A 14754-nucleotide genomic window follows, 5' to 3' on the forward strand; every position below is an offset into this window, starting at 1 on the left:
TATGCCTGAAAACAAAAATAACGAAAAGTTCTGCACTCAAGGAAACAATTTTCAACTGGGCTATGGAGAATTCTGAAAGGCTTTATTTGGGATCTGGGTGGTCAATTGCAAGGATAAAACTTACCTCTGAAAGACAGGTCACAATCTAATTGCATCAGCTGCCAAAGCATTGGTCTGAGGGCGGAGAAAGGGCGGGAGCCTGCTAGAAAAGGGCATAGAGGGGCGGGGTTCTCGCGAGAGAAGTCTAGTTGAACTGGTTTGTCCCTCTGCGTTCTCCGTATGAAAACTGGAGCCGAGAGGGCCCTAGAGATGGCGGTCGTTAGGGTGAGTGAGAATAAACTTGCTTAGTTTCCTTTTACTTTTTCTTCCTTTTTTTCTTTTCTTTTTTTAGTGCCGGCAACATTCTAGTAACTCTAGAAAGTCTCCTTCTAACTTCCGAAGGGAGTCCCACAGAAAGCAGCGGGGTGGAGGCGTGGGCGTGAAAGACTTGGTAACATTAACATTTGAAAGTTCAAGACACCTGCCTCTCCAGAGTTTCCGCAGCCCTGGACACAGCACTCTCCTTAGTTCCCAGTGGTTGATAGTTTATACAGCAGCATGGTACATTCTGGGAGACCGCTGGGTGAAATTGGCCAGGCAACGAGCTGCTTGCAATAAAGAGAAAACAATCCTTGGCAGTTGTCTGGGCGCGCATAGCGTAGTCTCATGACTCTGTAGAGTTTGTTCAAATATTATTTGAGGTTAAAACATAAAACAGTCCAGTACAGAGATGCCCCAGAGTCTGGCAGAGTGCAAGTTTATACATGGTGTTGTTAATCTCAGTGTTCTAATAACAAATCTATTTCTTTTGAGTTTTATAGTGAGAAAAGTGCTTTTACTTAGGAATCCGAGCACAGGAAGTGACACAGCTGGCTGCAGTTCCCTAAGAAGGTTTCAATAAAGGTTTCAAATATTTACGTAGCGTATTTCCAGTGTAAAATATTTTTGCTAGACTTGAAGATACAAATACACATAACTAAGTTCAGCCGAACCTGATTTTTAAGTCAGCCTAGTATCCATCCTGATTTACCATTCTCACTTCATTTCTGCAGTTCTAGCACTCATACTTCATCTGAATTATCACAACATCCTCCTAACTGAATTCTACCTCTAGTCTGGCTCTTGTGGAATCCATTTTCCCCAGTGCTGCCAGAGTACTTCTACCAAAATGCAAATCTGAATATGCTTCTCTGCTAAAAAGTCTTTATGGATACTTTTTTACCAGCCTTGTGGGGTCAAATCACACTCCTATGTCTAGAATATCTCACCCTGCCTTGACTTTCCAGCTTCATCTCCAGACATTTGGAAAACTTCCTTTTTTTCAATACTGAACTACTTGCTTCATCCCTCCTTGTCATTTTTATCTCCTTTTTTCTGCTGGCCCTTAAGTGTCCTTTTCCATCCTCATCCAATTACTTTCTACTCATAGGTCATGTATTCATTTGACAGATATTTGTGAGCAGCCTCCCCATTTGCTATGCACAAAATGCCTTTTATAAGAGAGTGTCTCTGTTCTCCCCAGCATACTTTAAATATTTCCTCTCTGTGCTCTCAGAGACTCTCAGCATACTCCTGCCATAGTATTTCTTACACTACAAAAATAGACTATTTACCTGTCTTTTCTACTGTCCTAAACGAAAATTTCTTACAGACAATAGTTATAGCATGTTAGTCTTTATATTCTCAATAGCCAGCAGAGGTCAGGTTTATATTGCATATTCAAAAGTTATACATGATTTAATAAGTACTTGGCAAAGAGAATAAAAGAGACTAAGCAGTGGAGATGCAACATAGTACAAATGACTATGATTTCAGAGTAAGGGAAATACCTTACATCAAGAGAAGTACAAGGTGCTCTTAAGGTTCAAAGGAGAAAAAGTTCACACAGAGTTTGAGTAGAATATAAAATGGCTTCATGGAGGAGGTGCAGAGACAGAAGGAATGGTCAGTGGTTATCAGAGCAAATCAGAAAAGTGTTCTATTAGTGAAAGCTAGAGAAAGAAAGTCTTTCAATTTGATCATTAGTTCATGACCAGGCCCTGTGCTAAAACACTTTATATGTTAATTCATTTATTCTCAAGACAACTTTATGTGGTAGAGATTTGTCTTTTTTTACAGATGAAAAACTAATGTTTAGAGTAGTCAAATGGCCAAAGTCATAATGCTAATAAGAGCTGAAGTGAGATGAAAAGGTATTAGAGTAATAGAGATCCTAGATTGTAGGAAGTTAAAGAAAGGATAAGAGATGGAGAAATGGTATTCATTTAGCACCCAATTTGGCTATTTGCTTTACATGTATTTTCAGTTTAATCTATTTGATGGCCCTAAGAAAGGGTCATTAACCCATTTTAAAGATGAAAAACTGATGCTTAGGAAAAGTGCTTGTTGCAGGTCTTATAGCTGATAAGTGGAAGAGCCAGACCCAAACACAAGGTTTTTTGGCTTCAAAGTCTTCCTGCTACTCCCTGCTTTCTATGGAAACAAAATGTATATTTAGAGAAGTTTAGTGGTTAAAGGAAGGAAAGAAATTTGGGATGGGGGAGCAAATTCCAGATGAGTCTTATAGTTAAAAACAGGAGACTTGTTGCAAATTTGAAGACGAGGACAATGTGCCAAGAGCTAGTGTAGATTGCAAGATAATAACATTAATCACTGCCATTATGTTATTTAACATTTAGTATAAGGTATATATTTCACTAATCACATTCCTGTGACTTTCTCATTTATATTTCACAGTGGCCCATTGATTATATACTGTTACTTATCATCTTTAGTTTTTTTTTTTTTTTGGTAGTTGTAGATGGACAGAATGCCTTTATTTATTTTTATGTGGTGCTAAGGATTGGACCCAGTGCCTCACACATGCTAGGCAAGCACTCTGCCACTGAGCTACAGCCCTAGCCCCCTTTTTAAGTAAAATAATGGTGTCACATTTGTAAAAAAAAAAAAAAAATTAAAAAAAATCTTTTTAGTTATGATTCGATGCCAGAATATACCTTGACATTATCACAAAAGCATGGAACCCAACCCTCTCCAATACATTACCCAACACTTCACTCCCAAACGAAGTGTTGGGCCTTCATTTTCTTCTAGTAGGTGCAGGGTTTCTAGTCTAATGTCCTTGATCCATTTTGAATTAACTTCTGTGCAGGATGAGAGGTAGGGGTGAAATTTCATTCTTCTACATATGGATTTCCAGTTTTCCCAGCACCATTTGTTAAAAAGGTTATCTTTTCTCCAACATATGCTTTTGGAACCTTTGCCTAGTATCAGATAACTGTACTTACATGTCTCTGTGTCCTCTATTGTCTTCATTAGTCTTCATGCCTGTTTTGGTGACAATTCTATGCTGATTTTGTTACTGTAGCTCTATAGTGTAATTTGGGGTCTGGTGTTCTGATTACCCTGCTTGACTTTTTTAAAAATATTTTTAGTTATAGATGCACACAATGCCTTTATTTTATTTATTTATTTTTATATGGTGCTGAGGATCAAACCCAGTGCCTCACATAAGCTAGGAAAGTGCTCCACCACTGAACCACAACCCAGCCTTACTGCTTCACTTTTCTCACTAAGGATTGCATTGGCTATTCTGGTTCTCTTACTTATCCACATGAATTTCATAATTGCCTTTTCTAGTTCTTTGAAGAATGTCATTGGAATATTGATGGGAATTGCATTGAATCTGCATAGTGCTTTTGATAATATGGCCATTTTGATAATATTCATTCTGCCTATCTAAGAACATGGGAGGTCTATCCACCTTGTAAGGTCTCCTTCAATTGCTTTCTTTAAAGTTCTATAGTTTTCATTGTAGAGGTTCTTCACATCTTTTGTTAGATTGATTCCCAAGTAATTTATTTTTTGAGGTATTGTAAATGGGATAGTTTTCCTAATTTTTCTTTCAGCAGATTCATCATTGGAAAACAAGAACACAATTGATTTATGGGTGTTGATTTTATATCCTACTTTGGAGAATTCATTTATGAGCTCTAGAAGTCTTTTGGTGGATTTTTTTTTTTTTTTGGTTCTTCTAAATTGAGAATCATGTCATCAGCAAACGGATTATTTAAGCTCTTTTCCTATTTTTATCCCTTTAATGTCTTTCTTTTGCCTGATTCCTCCAGCTAGAGTTTCAAAGAATATGTTGAGTAGGAGTGATGGAAGTGGGAATCCTTGTCTTGTTGCTTTCTTTAGAAGAAATAATTTTGTTTTTTGACCACTCAGTATAATGTTAGCCTTGAATTTGTTACATATAGCTTTTCCAATGTTGATGTAAGTTACTTCTATCCCAAGTTTTTCTATTGTTGTGTAATCATGAATGGGTACTGTAATTTTTCTAATATTTTATGTATCTATTGAGGTAATCATGTAATTCTTTTCCTAAAGTTAGTTATGTGGTGAATTACATTTGGTTTCTGCATGTTGAACCCAACTTGCATCCCTAAAATGAAAAACACTTTATCCTGATGCACTTTTTAATGTGCTTTTGAATGCTGTTTGCCAATATTTTAACAGGTATGGAAACTAAAACTTAAAATGGTTAAGTAACTTCCTTAGTAGTAAGTGGTAGAAGTAGATCTGAAGTAGTATGATCTAAATCTAGAAGCTGCACTCAACTTTATTTCATAAAGAGGTGGTAAATTTGAAAGGACAGATGGAGAGATTACCCCTGGCCAAAAGGATCCTTGGCTTTGTAGGCCAGGATAGGTAGATCAAAGGTGAAGAAAATAACAGAAAGATTTAAAAGAACAGAGAAGGGAAATGGGAGACCTCATGTTGGATGTCTGTGTCTTCCCAGTGTAAGTTCATCTAAGAAAGAAAAAGTAGAACATGTCTTTAGGAGTTCAAGAATGGAAAAGGCTTGGATATGGCATTGTAGGCAGTTTATTAAGGCATCAGTAGACATCAAATAAAATACTTGCATAGAAGTGAGGGCCTAGCTGATGTTATCTTTACTGTTGTGACTTTCTCCAGAACTATGCAATCCCAAAAAAGCAAAAGGAGAAAATGGGTATGCACAAGTGCTGAGTGTTGGCAAGGTAGGAGTAATAAATGACCTGGGGAATTTATCCAAATTGTTGTCCAGACTGAATAAAGATACAAATGAAAAAGGATCGAAATGATGGCCTAGAGTACTAGGAGATTATCAGACATAGCGAGAAAGATGAACAAGCTCCAAGAACAAGGGAGATGCAAATGGCATTTAATTTTAGTGGGAAATTTTCAAGTACTGAAGATCTTGGAAATGAAAGCATATCTAAATTGTAGGGTAAGGTGCTACCAGTGGTGCATGCTTGTAATCCCAGTGGCTTGGGAGGCTGAAGCAGGAGGGTCATGAGTTCGAAGCCAGCCCCAGCAGTGAGAGGTGCTAAGCAACTCAGTGAGACTATGTCTCTAAATAAATTACAAAATAGGGCTGGGGATGTGGTTCAGTGGTTGAGTGCCCCTGAGTTCATTCCCCTGTACCAAAACAAAAAAAAGAAAAGAAAAGAAATGGCTAAGGTTTGTTCAGCTCTTGGGGTTGAAGAAGCTTAAGGAAGCATCTGTGATCCAAACTTCAACTTATAGTTGGACATCAGCAAGATGGCAGAATATGACTCTCCAGTGTTTATCCTTCCACAGATATATCAATTCAAACAATTGTCCATGTATGAAAGTAACTTCATAAGTGCTTTGGGAACCAGGTGAATTAAGACAAATTTAAGAGGGTGGAAGGTCAGTTTTACAACACCTACAAAATCCCTTCTCCAACTCGAGGCAATACAAGGAGAGAGATACCCTCTGCTTGTGCTATAGTGTGGATCCTAAATGTCCTCTAAAAGCCCATGTGCTTTGTTGCCATCCTGTGGTGCTATTGAAAGGTGGTTAAACTTTTAGGAGATGGGCCAAGATGGACCAAGTAGGTCATGTGTGGTGTACTCTTGAAGGATATATTGGGACCTTGGCCCCTTTCTTTTGTCTTTATGTCTGTTATGAGGTGACAGACTTTCTTTTCCACAAGCTCTAGCCATGATATACTTGGCTACTATAGACCCAAAGCAGCAGGACCAAGCAAACTTAGACTAAAACCTCTGAAACTGTCTATCATCTTTTTTTATTCATTCAAATTGAAGTCTTTCTCATTCTTGGTATGCTGTGTAGTTTTCAGTTAATACCTGTAAGTTTCGGGTATTGTGTTATAGAGCTCTGTATCTTATTCAACACTTCTGATTCCTGGTAAAGAAAAGAACAGTAGTGCCTTATTAATTCCAGTAGTTTATAAGTCAAAGGTTCCTTCCAACCTCTATTGACATACCTGAACAAGGATGGAGTTTAAGAGGCCTACTGGCAGGCCTCTGATCTTACTACCCTGGCTTGGAGGGGTAGGGGTATTTCCTTACTGCTCCCCTCATGGCTTCCATTAATAACACAAGGCTGGGTGGGAGGCTTTTTACCACCAATAGTGGTGAAAATTTTGACTATCCACTAAGTCTTCTCTGGTACCCTAGTGGGGAGTTGGAAGAATGCTTCATTACCACTAAGAGTTCATAGATGCCCAGGCCCCCTATATGGTTTATACTGACATATTGTGGGATAGGACTCATTACTGCCTTGTAGAGATAAAAGTCTCAGATTCTCTAAATTCTCTAACATGAACCTAGATTCATGGGGAGTGTTAGAATACCTTGTTTCAGTCTTCCCAGGATGGATATCTCTGCTTTCCACTCAACCTTTGCTTGTGGAGGTGACTGTATGCTTTCAATTTTGTCTGTTGTATCTGGCTATAGTAGAGTTGAAGTTTTCAGTCTTGCTAGGGTGCTTCTTTCCTGGTCTTTTGGCTATAAAGAATAGATTTTTTCTTGGGTATTTGTGAACACTGATTGCCATTTCAATGTTATTGGCTTCTCCAGCACCCAACCCAAGATATATGAGACAAATAGAAACCCAGGGACCTTTTAGCGACGAGGGAAGCCAAGGCACGAGGATTGTAAATTCAAGGTCAGCCTCAGAAACTTAATGAGACCCTGTCACAAAAAATAAAAGGGTTGGGGATATGGCTTAGTGGTTAAGCACCCCTGGCTTCAATCCCTGGCACCACAAAAAAAAAAAAAAGAAAGAAACAAAACCCTAGGACTTCATTGCCACACCATTCCTCAGATATCGAGGTCCCTTTCTGGTCCATCTTCTTTCCTCCAATTTTCAGTGTCTACATAAATTTGTTTTCTCTCTAATGTTCTGGGTTTTGAGCTATAATGAATGGGAAGAATTGGAAAAATATATTGACTGCATATTTTCAGAAGTAGAAATCCTCCATCATGTCTGTCTTTTTTTTTTTTTATAATAATTCTGTTTATTTGGAAGCAAGGACAGTTTTCCACTACAGTCTGTTTATCATATAATATAACTTTTAAAGGGTAAAAAGGAAGATCTCTATTTCTGGAGTTTTTTTCAAATCCTGAATTTCTTCTCAATCTATAATGAACCAAACACAAGATCAACACTTCTTATTGGAACTATTTTACTTATTTGAGGTTTTTTTTCAGATCCTGAATTTCTTCTAAATCTACAATGAAATAGCCATGGGATTTGGAACATTGCTTCTGAGATAGACCCATTTGCCAATGAGAAAATCCAGTTCCAACTGGGGAAATTTAATGAGTCCCAGCCTTTTCAATTTAACATTATACCTACCTTGTAGAAAAATAAATCCAAGTATCCATCTGGTTTGAAGGAAAAGAGTTATTTATGACTTTATAAAAAAATGGAACTATGTAATGTAAAATTCCAAAAAAGTCAAATGGTGCTACATAAGACATTTTTGTTTCTTTTTCTTAGGAGAAAGAAGTTATATGGAAACTTCCATGTTTTCTTCTACTCCTCTATGTATAAAGTTGAAGGCAGGTCATGTTATAGGGTACATCACACCTTCTTAACTAAAAAAACTACTCATGCTACTTTTCTTTCAGCTTTGGCCACATAGAAAACATAATATCCTCTATGACTCCACAAAACAGAATGAATAAAACTGTAACACAGCAGCCTCTCATTTACGAAGGTGAATAGGGTTGCATCACTGGACTCAAACTGGATTGTTTGCTTTTTACCATTCTTTCAACTAAATGTAAGCATGCATTTAGCTGCTATACAATCTGGTGCTTCCGCAGAAGAATGAAAAAATTTAAAATAGTAAATGTTCCAAGGCTTGAAAAAAATAAAAAAAACAGTCTCTTTCTCTAGAACAATCCCTCCTTTAATCCAAACGTGGATTTACACATGTAAAAATATGCATTTGTACAGGATCTTCTTAGGTATATCATATATGAAATCAATCTTGGTTTTTGTCTTTATGCTTTTTATCACATCAAAGGCTTAACTGCAAAACTGGATCTTTGTTTCTGTCCAGTAAATCTATGTCACAAGATGAACCAGAATTTAGAGATATATGTAACTTTCTAACATCTCTTTATTTTCAAATTACAACAAATATTTGGAATTTACTGCTGCTGTCTCAAATGTGCTTATCATAATAGTGGCTAAAACTGGAAGACTTTATTTTTTAAAAAAACCCTTGAAGTCATCTTTACTTGTCAGTTATTAGTCTTCTTGTTTGTAGCAAAAGGCAAAGAATTAAAAAAAAAATTCATGATTTAATCATCTATTTCACATTAAACAGCCTTCAGCTTGTAAAATAATTCTTGATAATGAAGCAATAATTCTTGATAATTGCAACAGAAGACTCATATCAGTTTCTTTTTTCTTCCTGGAGAAGTCAGCAGGATAACTGCATCCTGAGGGCTGATTTCTGTGTTAAATCTGAAAGGGGGAACAAAAGAAAAGTAGTCTTTTCCATTTCAAATCATTGAGGAAATGTATATAAAAGTGTCCATATTTCAGTAGGAAAAGTGGCCAGATAAAAGAAGCAGGACTAGCCTCTATAGAAGATAACAGAAATACCTGCCATGTCCTGAGTCCATAATTTTGTTTTGAGGTGAATATAAAAGCACCTAAATATCAGGAAATTGTTTGATGTCCTGTGTGATAAGTATTCTTGACTGGTCCAGTAGAGCAATTGGCTTACTGCCTGCCCTCGCCCCCACCCAAGGCCCAAATGGCCAGATGGCCAAGGAGCTTCTCACTCTGCCATCTTCACTTCTCACATCTCCCCTCCATCATGTCTTTTTAGCATCCTTTTCTTGTAATATTTGTCTGAGTCCCACCCTAGAGGGTTATGTAATCCTTGAGAGTAGGAGCAACCTTTTTTTATATTTGTATCCCACATGCCTAAATACATCACCTGCCTAGAGCATAATGTTTAGGAAGTATTTGTTGAATAAGTTAAAACTTTGAATAACTTTAGACCTCTCATCCATAAGAAGTAATAGCTTTGTTAAAGAATAACGAATTAAATTAATAGTTCAGAATATGTTTAAATCTTGAGGGCTAATGATATAACTCAGTTGGTAGAGTGCTTGCCTCACATGCACAAGGCCCTGGGGTCAATCCCCAGCACCACACACACACACACAAAAATCTTGAATTATTCTGGGCTTTTGTAGATTGACTCACTCATATTCTTTGTAGGTAAATTTTTCCAGTTGTTTGGGAAAAAATTTGGGGGGTTACTAAAGATTGAACTCAGGAATGGGCACTCGACCACTGAGCCACATCCCCAGCCCTATTTTGTATTTTATTTAGAGACAGGGTCTTGCTGAGTTGCTTAATCAGCCTTTTGCTGAGGCTGGCTTTGAACTTGTGATCCTCCTGCCTCAACCTCCCAAGCCACTGGGATTACAGGCGTGCACCACTTCACTGGCCCCTGGAAAACCTGAAAATGGGGCTATACTCTATCTCTGCCCTGCAGGTAGAATAGATCAATTCGTTCTTTGTGTCACCACAGTACATACCTCTTTTATGCTGCTTAGAACTATATATTACATATATTTTTATATTTTTCTTGCTGAATAAACTGAGATGTTCCTTAGAAACACAGACCATGTTTCATTCACTTTTGTAACTCAGACTTTGGAAATATAGTATATAGCAGACACTAATATTTGTTGAATGAATGAATGAGTGCATTCTGTGATGCCACTATAAACAAGTATAGAATTTAGATTTGAATATTTGTATTTAAATGTATTTAGAAGGAAAGTTTACTGTAATTACAGATTTTAAAATATATTAATTTCTAAAACCAGGATAATATTAAAGTGTAATATACCTATTTTTTTTCAAAATTCCATTTGAATAGTTTACTTTTTAAAATGGCTTTTGCTAGTGTTTTAAAATTTGAGCATTTATTTCATATTAATAAATAATGTATTTGTAGGAAGAAACATTAGAGCAAATAATTACAATTTTCTAAAAATAATGAAATACATCAAATCACAGATGTAAGAAGCAAAGAGAAAACCACCTAGAATATACTACACACATCACACACACACACACACACACACACACATATCCTATTCCACACTACACATTTTGTTCAAACTGATGGAAAAAAAAAATAAGTCTAGAAAACATCCACAAGAAAAAGATGCATTACATAAAGGGGTGCAGAAATGAAAAATACAGCATGCTTTCAGAAACACAAGTCAGAAAATGTATCTAAAGGAGAGTATTCTTTGTAATTGTGCTGTAACTAAGGGTTGTTAAATTGTACTTCTTTTTTTTTAATTTTTAGATGTATGGAACTTAATTTTATTCATTTATTTATATGTGGTGCTGAGAATCAAACCCAGTGCCTCACACATGCTAGGTAAGCACTCTACCACTGAGCCACAGCATCAGCCCCAAATTGTACTTCTTACTTGCTTTTCTTTTGAACAGTTGAGGTATCTTTCAAAACAAAAATAAACTCCAATACCAAAATCTCCACTTATGCTAGTAGAGGAAATATTTGACTACGATCTATACTGTATTTTATATAATATTTACACTAATGTTTGGCTTCAAATAGTGGCATACAGTTACTTCTTTAGGATTTTATCTTTGATATTATTTTAAGATAAGTGTTTGATTTATCCTGAATTGGCTATCTCTGGTATTCATTTATATGCAAGAATTCTTTATTGTATTAAGACTGAATTATCTAAAGATTCTAGCTCTATGAAAGGCTTCTTCTGTTCAATAATTTAATGATACTGGTTAAATAACAAGTACAGTAAGGATGCAAACATTTTACAATATAACTTTTGCTCTAAGGAAACAAAGTTTTGTTTCTAAAGAGGACATCAACTTATGAAAGGGATGATGTTTTAAAATCATGTCCATTTTAATACTATAATATATACCAAAAAAACTTAGCAATTCGAGTGAGAAAAGATGTATGTATTATAAAACAGTAAGGCCTCATAAACCTTGAATTCTGACATTTAATTTATCAGTATTGAAGTAGTTAGCTTGTCAGATATGGCTTGGGGTTGAACATTGTTATGATATATTCCAGGAATTTAAGGCTGTTAGGCTGGCTAAATCAGAAAGGTTAATTTGGGTTTACTGATAGAAGCTGAGATTGAATTAGAAAAGGTAAGATTATAGAGTGCTAACATAAATTTGAATTTAACTTCAGGGCAGTGGGAAACCCTTGAAACAAATCCAAAATAATATATGTTTTTTAAAAAATTTAATGTAAAGTGGAGCAGACATACAAAAGGATATTAAAAATAATACAGTGAACACTTAAAACACAGTTGAAACTTCTTTTGTACCCCTCTAACCATGACTGTTCCTCTTGCTTCCTGAACTACTGCATAACTACTTTCCTGACGTTGGTATTGAACATTGCCATGCATGTATATAGGCTTTTACCATATGTATGCATATTCTAAATTTTATATACTACTTTTTTGTGTGCTTTTATGTAAGTTTTATTTATGCTGCATATATTCTTCTGCTACTTATTATCAGCATTGTTCATGATTTTCATTCGTGTCTACATGTATAGCTCTTGTTTATTCATTTTTACTGCTGCTAGGTATCCCATTTTAAAAATATGCTATATTTATTTTTCTGTTAATGGATATTATGATCACTTTACCCATCATTTTCTCTATTATTTTTTAAATTTTCCCCATCATTTCTCTACTATAAATAATGCTGTTGTGAATGATCATATACATGTCTTTTTGGACTCCTGTGAGAGTTTCCCTGCTTTACAATAATATAATGGCTACAGACTTTGGGCACATTACTTAACATGTCTAAACTTCAGCTTTATCTGAATAATTAAAATAGATTAATACTTTTTTCCAGGATTTTAAATTAGAATGTACTAAATAGGTAATACAAATGTATATAGCACTGTGTTATTGCTATTCAATAATTGCTAGCTGTTGTTGTTATTCTGTTGTAGAAGAATCATCATATTCCCAGCACCTCTGGTATTTCAGTATTACTAATCTACAGACCTCTTTAAGCCTCACATCCTTCATGCCAGTAGACTGAAAACCTATTTCTCATAATAATGACCATCAGTAATCTCAAGCAAATAGAATAGAAATTTGTTGCATATTATTATAAATTTGTATTAAATATTTATTCACAGCCTTATTTCTTTCTAAAATTATTCTAATTTCATTTAGACACTGAGTAGTTTTTAATGGTATTTTTCATGACAGAAATTATCTTTAAATTGTGGTATATACTGTATTTATTTGGTTTTCATACTCCTTATGTATAAAATGTTATCCTTTCTCTCTGTCATTTAAGCACTAAGCTAGAAATTTGAATGCAGGTGTTACTGCAGAAATGGTTTACTCAAAAACTATTCTGTGAAGCGTAAAATAGTCTTCATGGCTTAAGAACAGTTTCCTTAAGAATAATCCAAATTGAAATAGGTAAAATTCTAGTAGAGTATGAATGAGAGTCCCATTTTCTTTGATCTTTGCACAAAAGCCTAACTGATAACAGTGTAAATTAAGGCTTAATATAGTCTCAAAGCTTCAAGAATTGAGATGCTAAAAGGCTTTACAGTTTGATGAAAATTTTACTCCTATAGCTTTTCTATAGGTTGTGTTTGATGTCAGCATTTCAGTTCTCTGAAATAGACTGTTTGAAATACTGATGTGAAAGGCCCAAATTGTACAGGTACATTTCTGTAATTTGATTATTATAGTTTGATTATTTGTTCCTCTGTACCACTGTCTTTTCCAAGAGTTTTGCAAGAAAATATAGGTATGGTTTTTTAAAAATATCTTCTTTCAACAGAGTATCAGCTTTTCCTGTACCAGTATAATAAATAATACTGTGGCTGAAAGACTCAGCTGTTCCCTGTAGATTTAATGATAGTTTATTCTCTTAGAGATGATTCACCTACTCATTATTTTCTGAAGAAAATAAGCATGCTGATCTATAGAGGTCCTGTGTTAGTGACTCATTGGTGATTACTCTAAAACAGGGCAGCCTGTGTAAGACTTTTATGTTGCTGTCAAGAAATAGCTCTTAGGCTATATCTCCAAAGTGAAGCAATAATACCTTTTACTATTTCCAATTTCAGCCAGAAAAAAATACAGTAGTATCTCTTTTAAAACAGAAGATGTGCTTAGTGGCATTTGGTATTACCAGAAACTTTATTATCCTTGGAAAATAGTCTTGGAGACAGAGTAGTGCAGCCCAGAAGTCAGAAAAGAGGATCAATATGGGTTTTCATGTGGAAGAGAAGCTGGACCTTCTCTGTATGACCCAAAGTTGTGTAACTAGAACAGTGAAAATTATATGGACATTTTTCAGGTCATTCTACTGAAGAACTTTTTCATAGAGATATTTAAAAAGGAGGGGGGGGGATGATCTATTGATACAGCTTCCTGGTACTGAAAAAGGTCACAGACTGTTAGCATATTTTGGAAAGGATTTTAGCATCAGATGATCTTTAAGGTTCCACTGCATTCAGAGATTGAAATTCTCATACTAAGAAGGTGATATGTTTCATATACAACACTTTTAAAACCAGTCTCTTTCGACATCTGTTGTTAAATTTAACAATTGTTATTCAAGAGCAATTCTTGATCTTTCAGAAAAATTTTTGTTCCCCCTATCCTTACTTGATACTCAGAAAAGTCTAAAAACGTCATTAGTTGTATAGTTATGCCCATATACAGTTTGTTACAGTCCTCCCTCTTCTGATAAAGCAGCTATTAGGAAAAAGAAAGAAAAAGTACAGGTAAAATAAGGATTAAAAAACTATTTGGGGGCTGGTGTTGTAGCTCAGTGGTACAGCACTTGCCTCGCAGGTGTGAGGCACTGGATTCAGTCTTAGCACCACATAAAAACAAATAAAGGTATTTAGTCCATATACAACTAAAAAAAATTTAAAAAAAAACAATTGGAACAAATGGTTGTGGGAAAAATTAAATGATGGGAGAAAGAAGAAAGTACAAAAAGTGGAAGGAAGATGTAAGAAGGAGGAACAAAAAAAGTAATTAATAATAGGTAAGCTGACTTTCCTTTAGCGAGGATGGCAGACTACAAATTTCCTCTGTCCCTTACCCAAATCCAGTGATCCAGAGTTTATAAATAGCTCTGGGGTGATGATACCCTGTAAGTAGCTCATCTAATACAAGTTCCACACTGGAATGGAAACTTCTTTTCATACATTTTCACCTCCCTCCACTACTGGATATTTTGGACTCCACAAAAATAAGGCCTTTTAAAAAATGACTTAAGCTATCATGATATAAATCAATAATTTTCCCTAGGAAATTCATTAATCAAAATATTATTGGCCAT

The 14754-nt window shown here is 35.4% G+C and overlaps 1 protein-coding gene across 1 annotated transcript in view; it reads left to right on the forward strand.

The window, feature by feature from the left end:
- The first annotated feature begins 224 nt into the window (after window positions 1-224).
- Window positions 225-14754, forward strand: part of Apool (apolipoprotein O like) — an 82085-nt gene continuing 67555 nt past the window's right edge. The window contains exon 1 of the mRNA XM_046425362.2: window positions 225-324. Coding sequence (XP_046281318.1) covers window positions 280-324 — 45 coding nt within the window. The 5' untranslated portion in view covers window positions 225-279. The remainder of the gene's footprint in view (window positions 325-14754) is intronic.

The sequence above is a fragment of the Marmota monax genome, unplaced genomic scaffold (genome assembly GCF_021218885.2).
Source record: "Marmota monax isolate L192 unplaced genomic scaffold, Marmota_monax_Labrador192_F-V1.1 WCK01_AAM20220418_F8-fsc00176, whole genome shotgun sequence".
NCBI classification, from domain to species: domain Eukaryota; kingdom Metazoa; phylum Chordata; class Mammalia; order Rodentia; family Sciuridae; genus Marmota; species Marmota monax.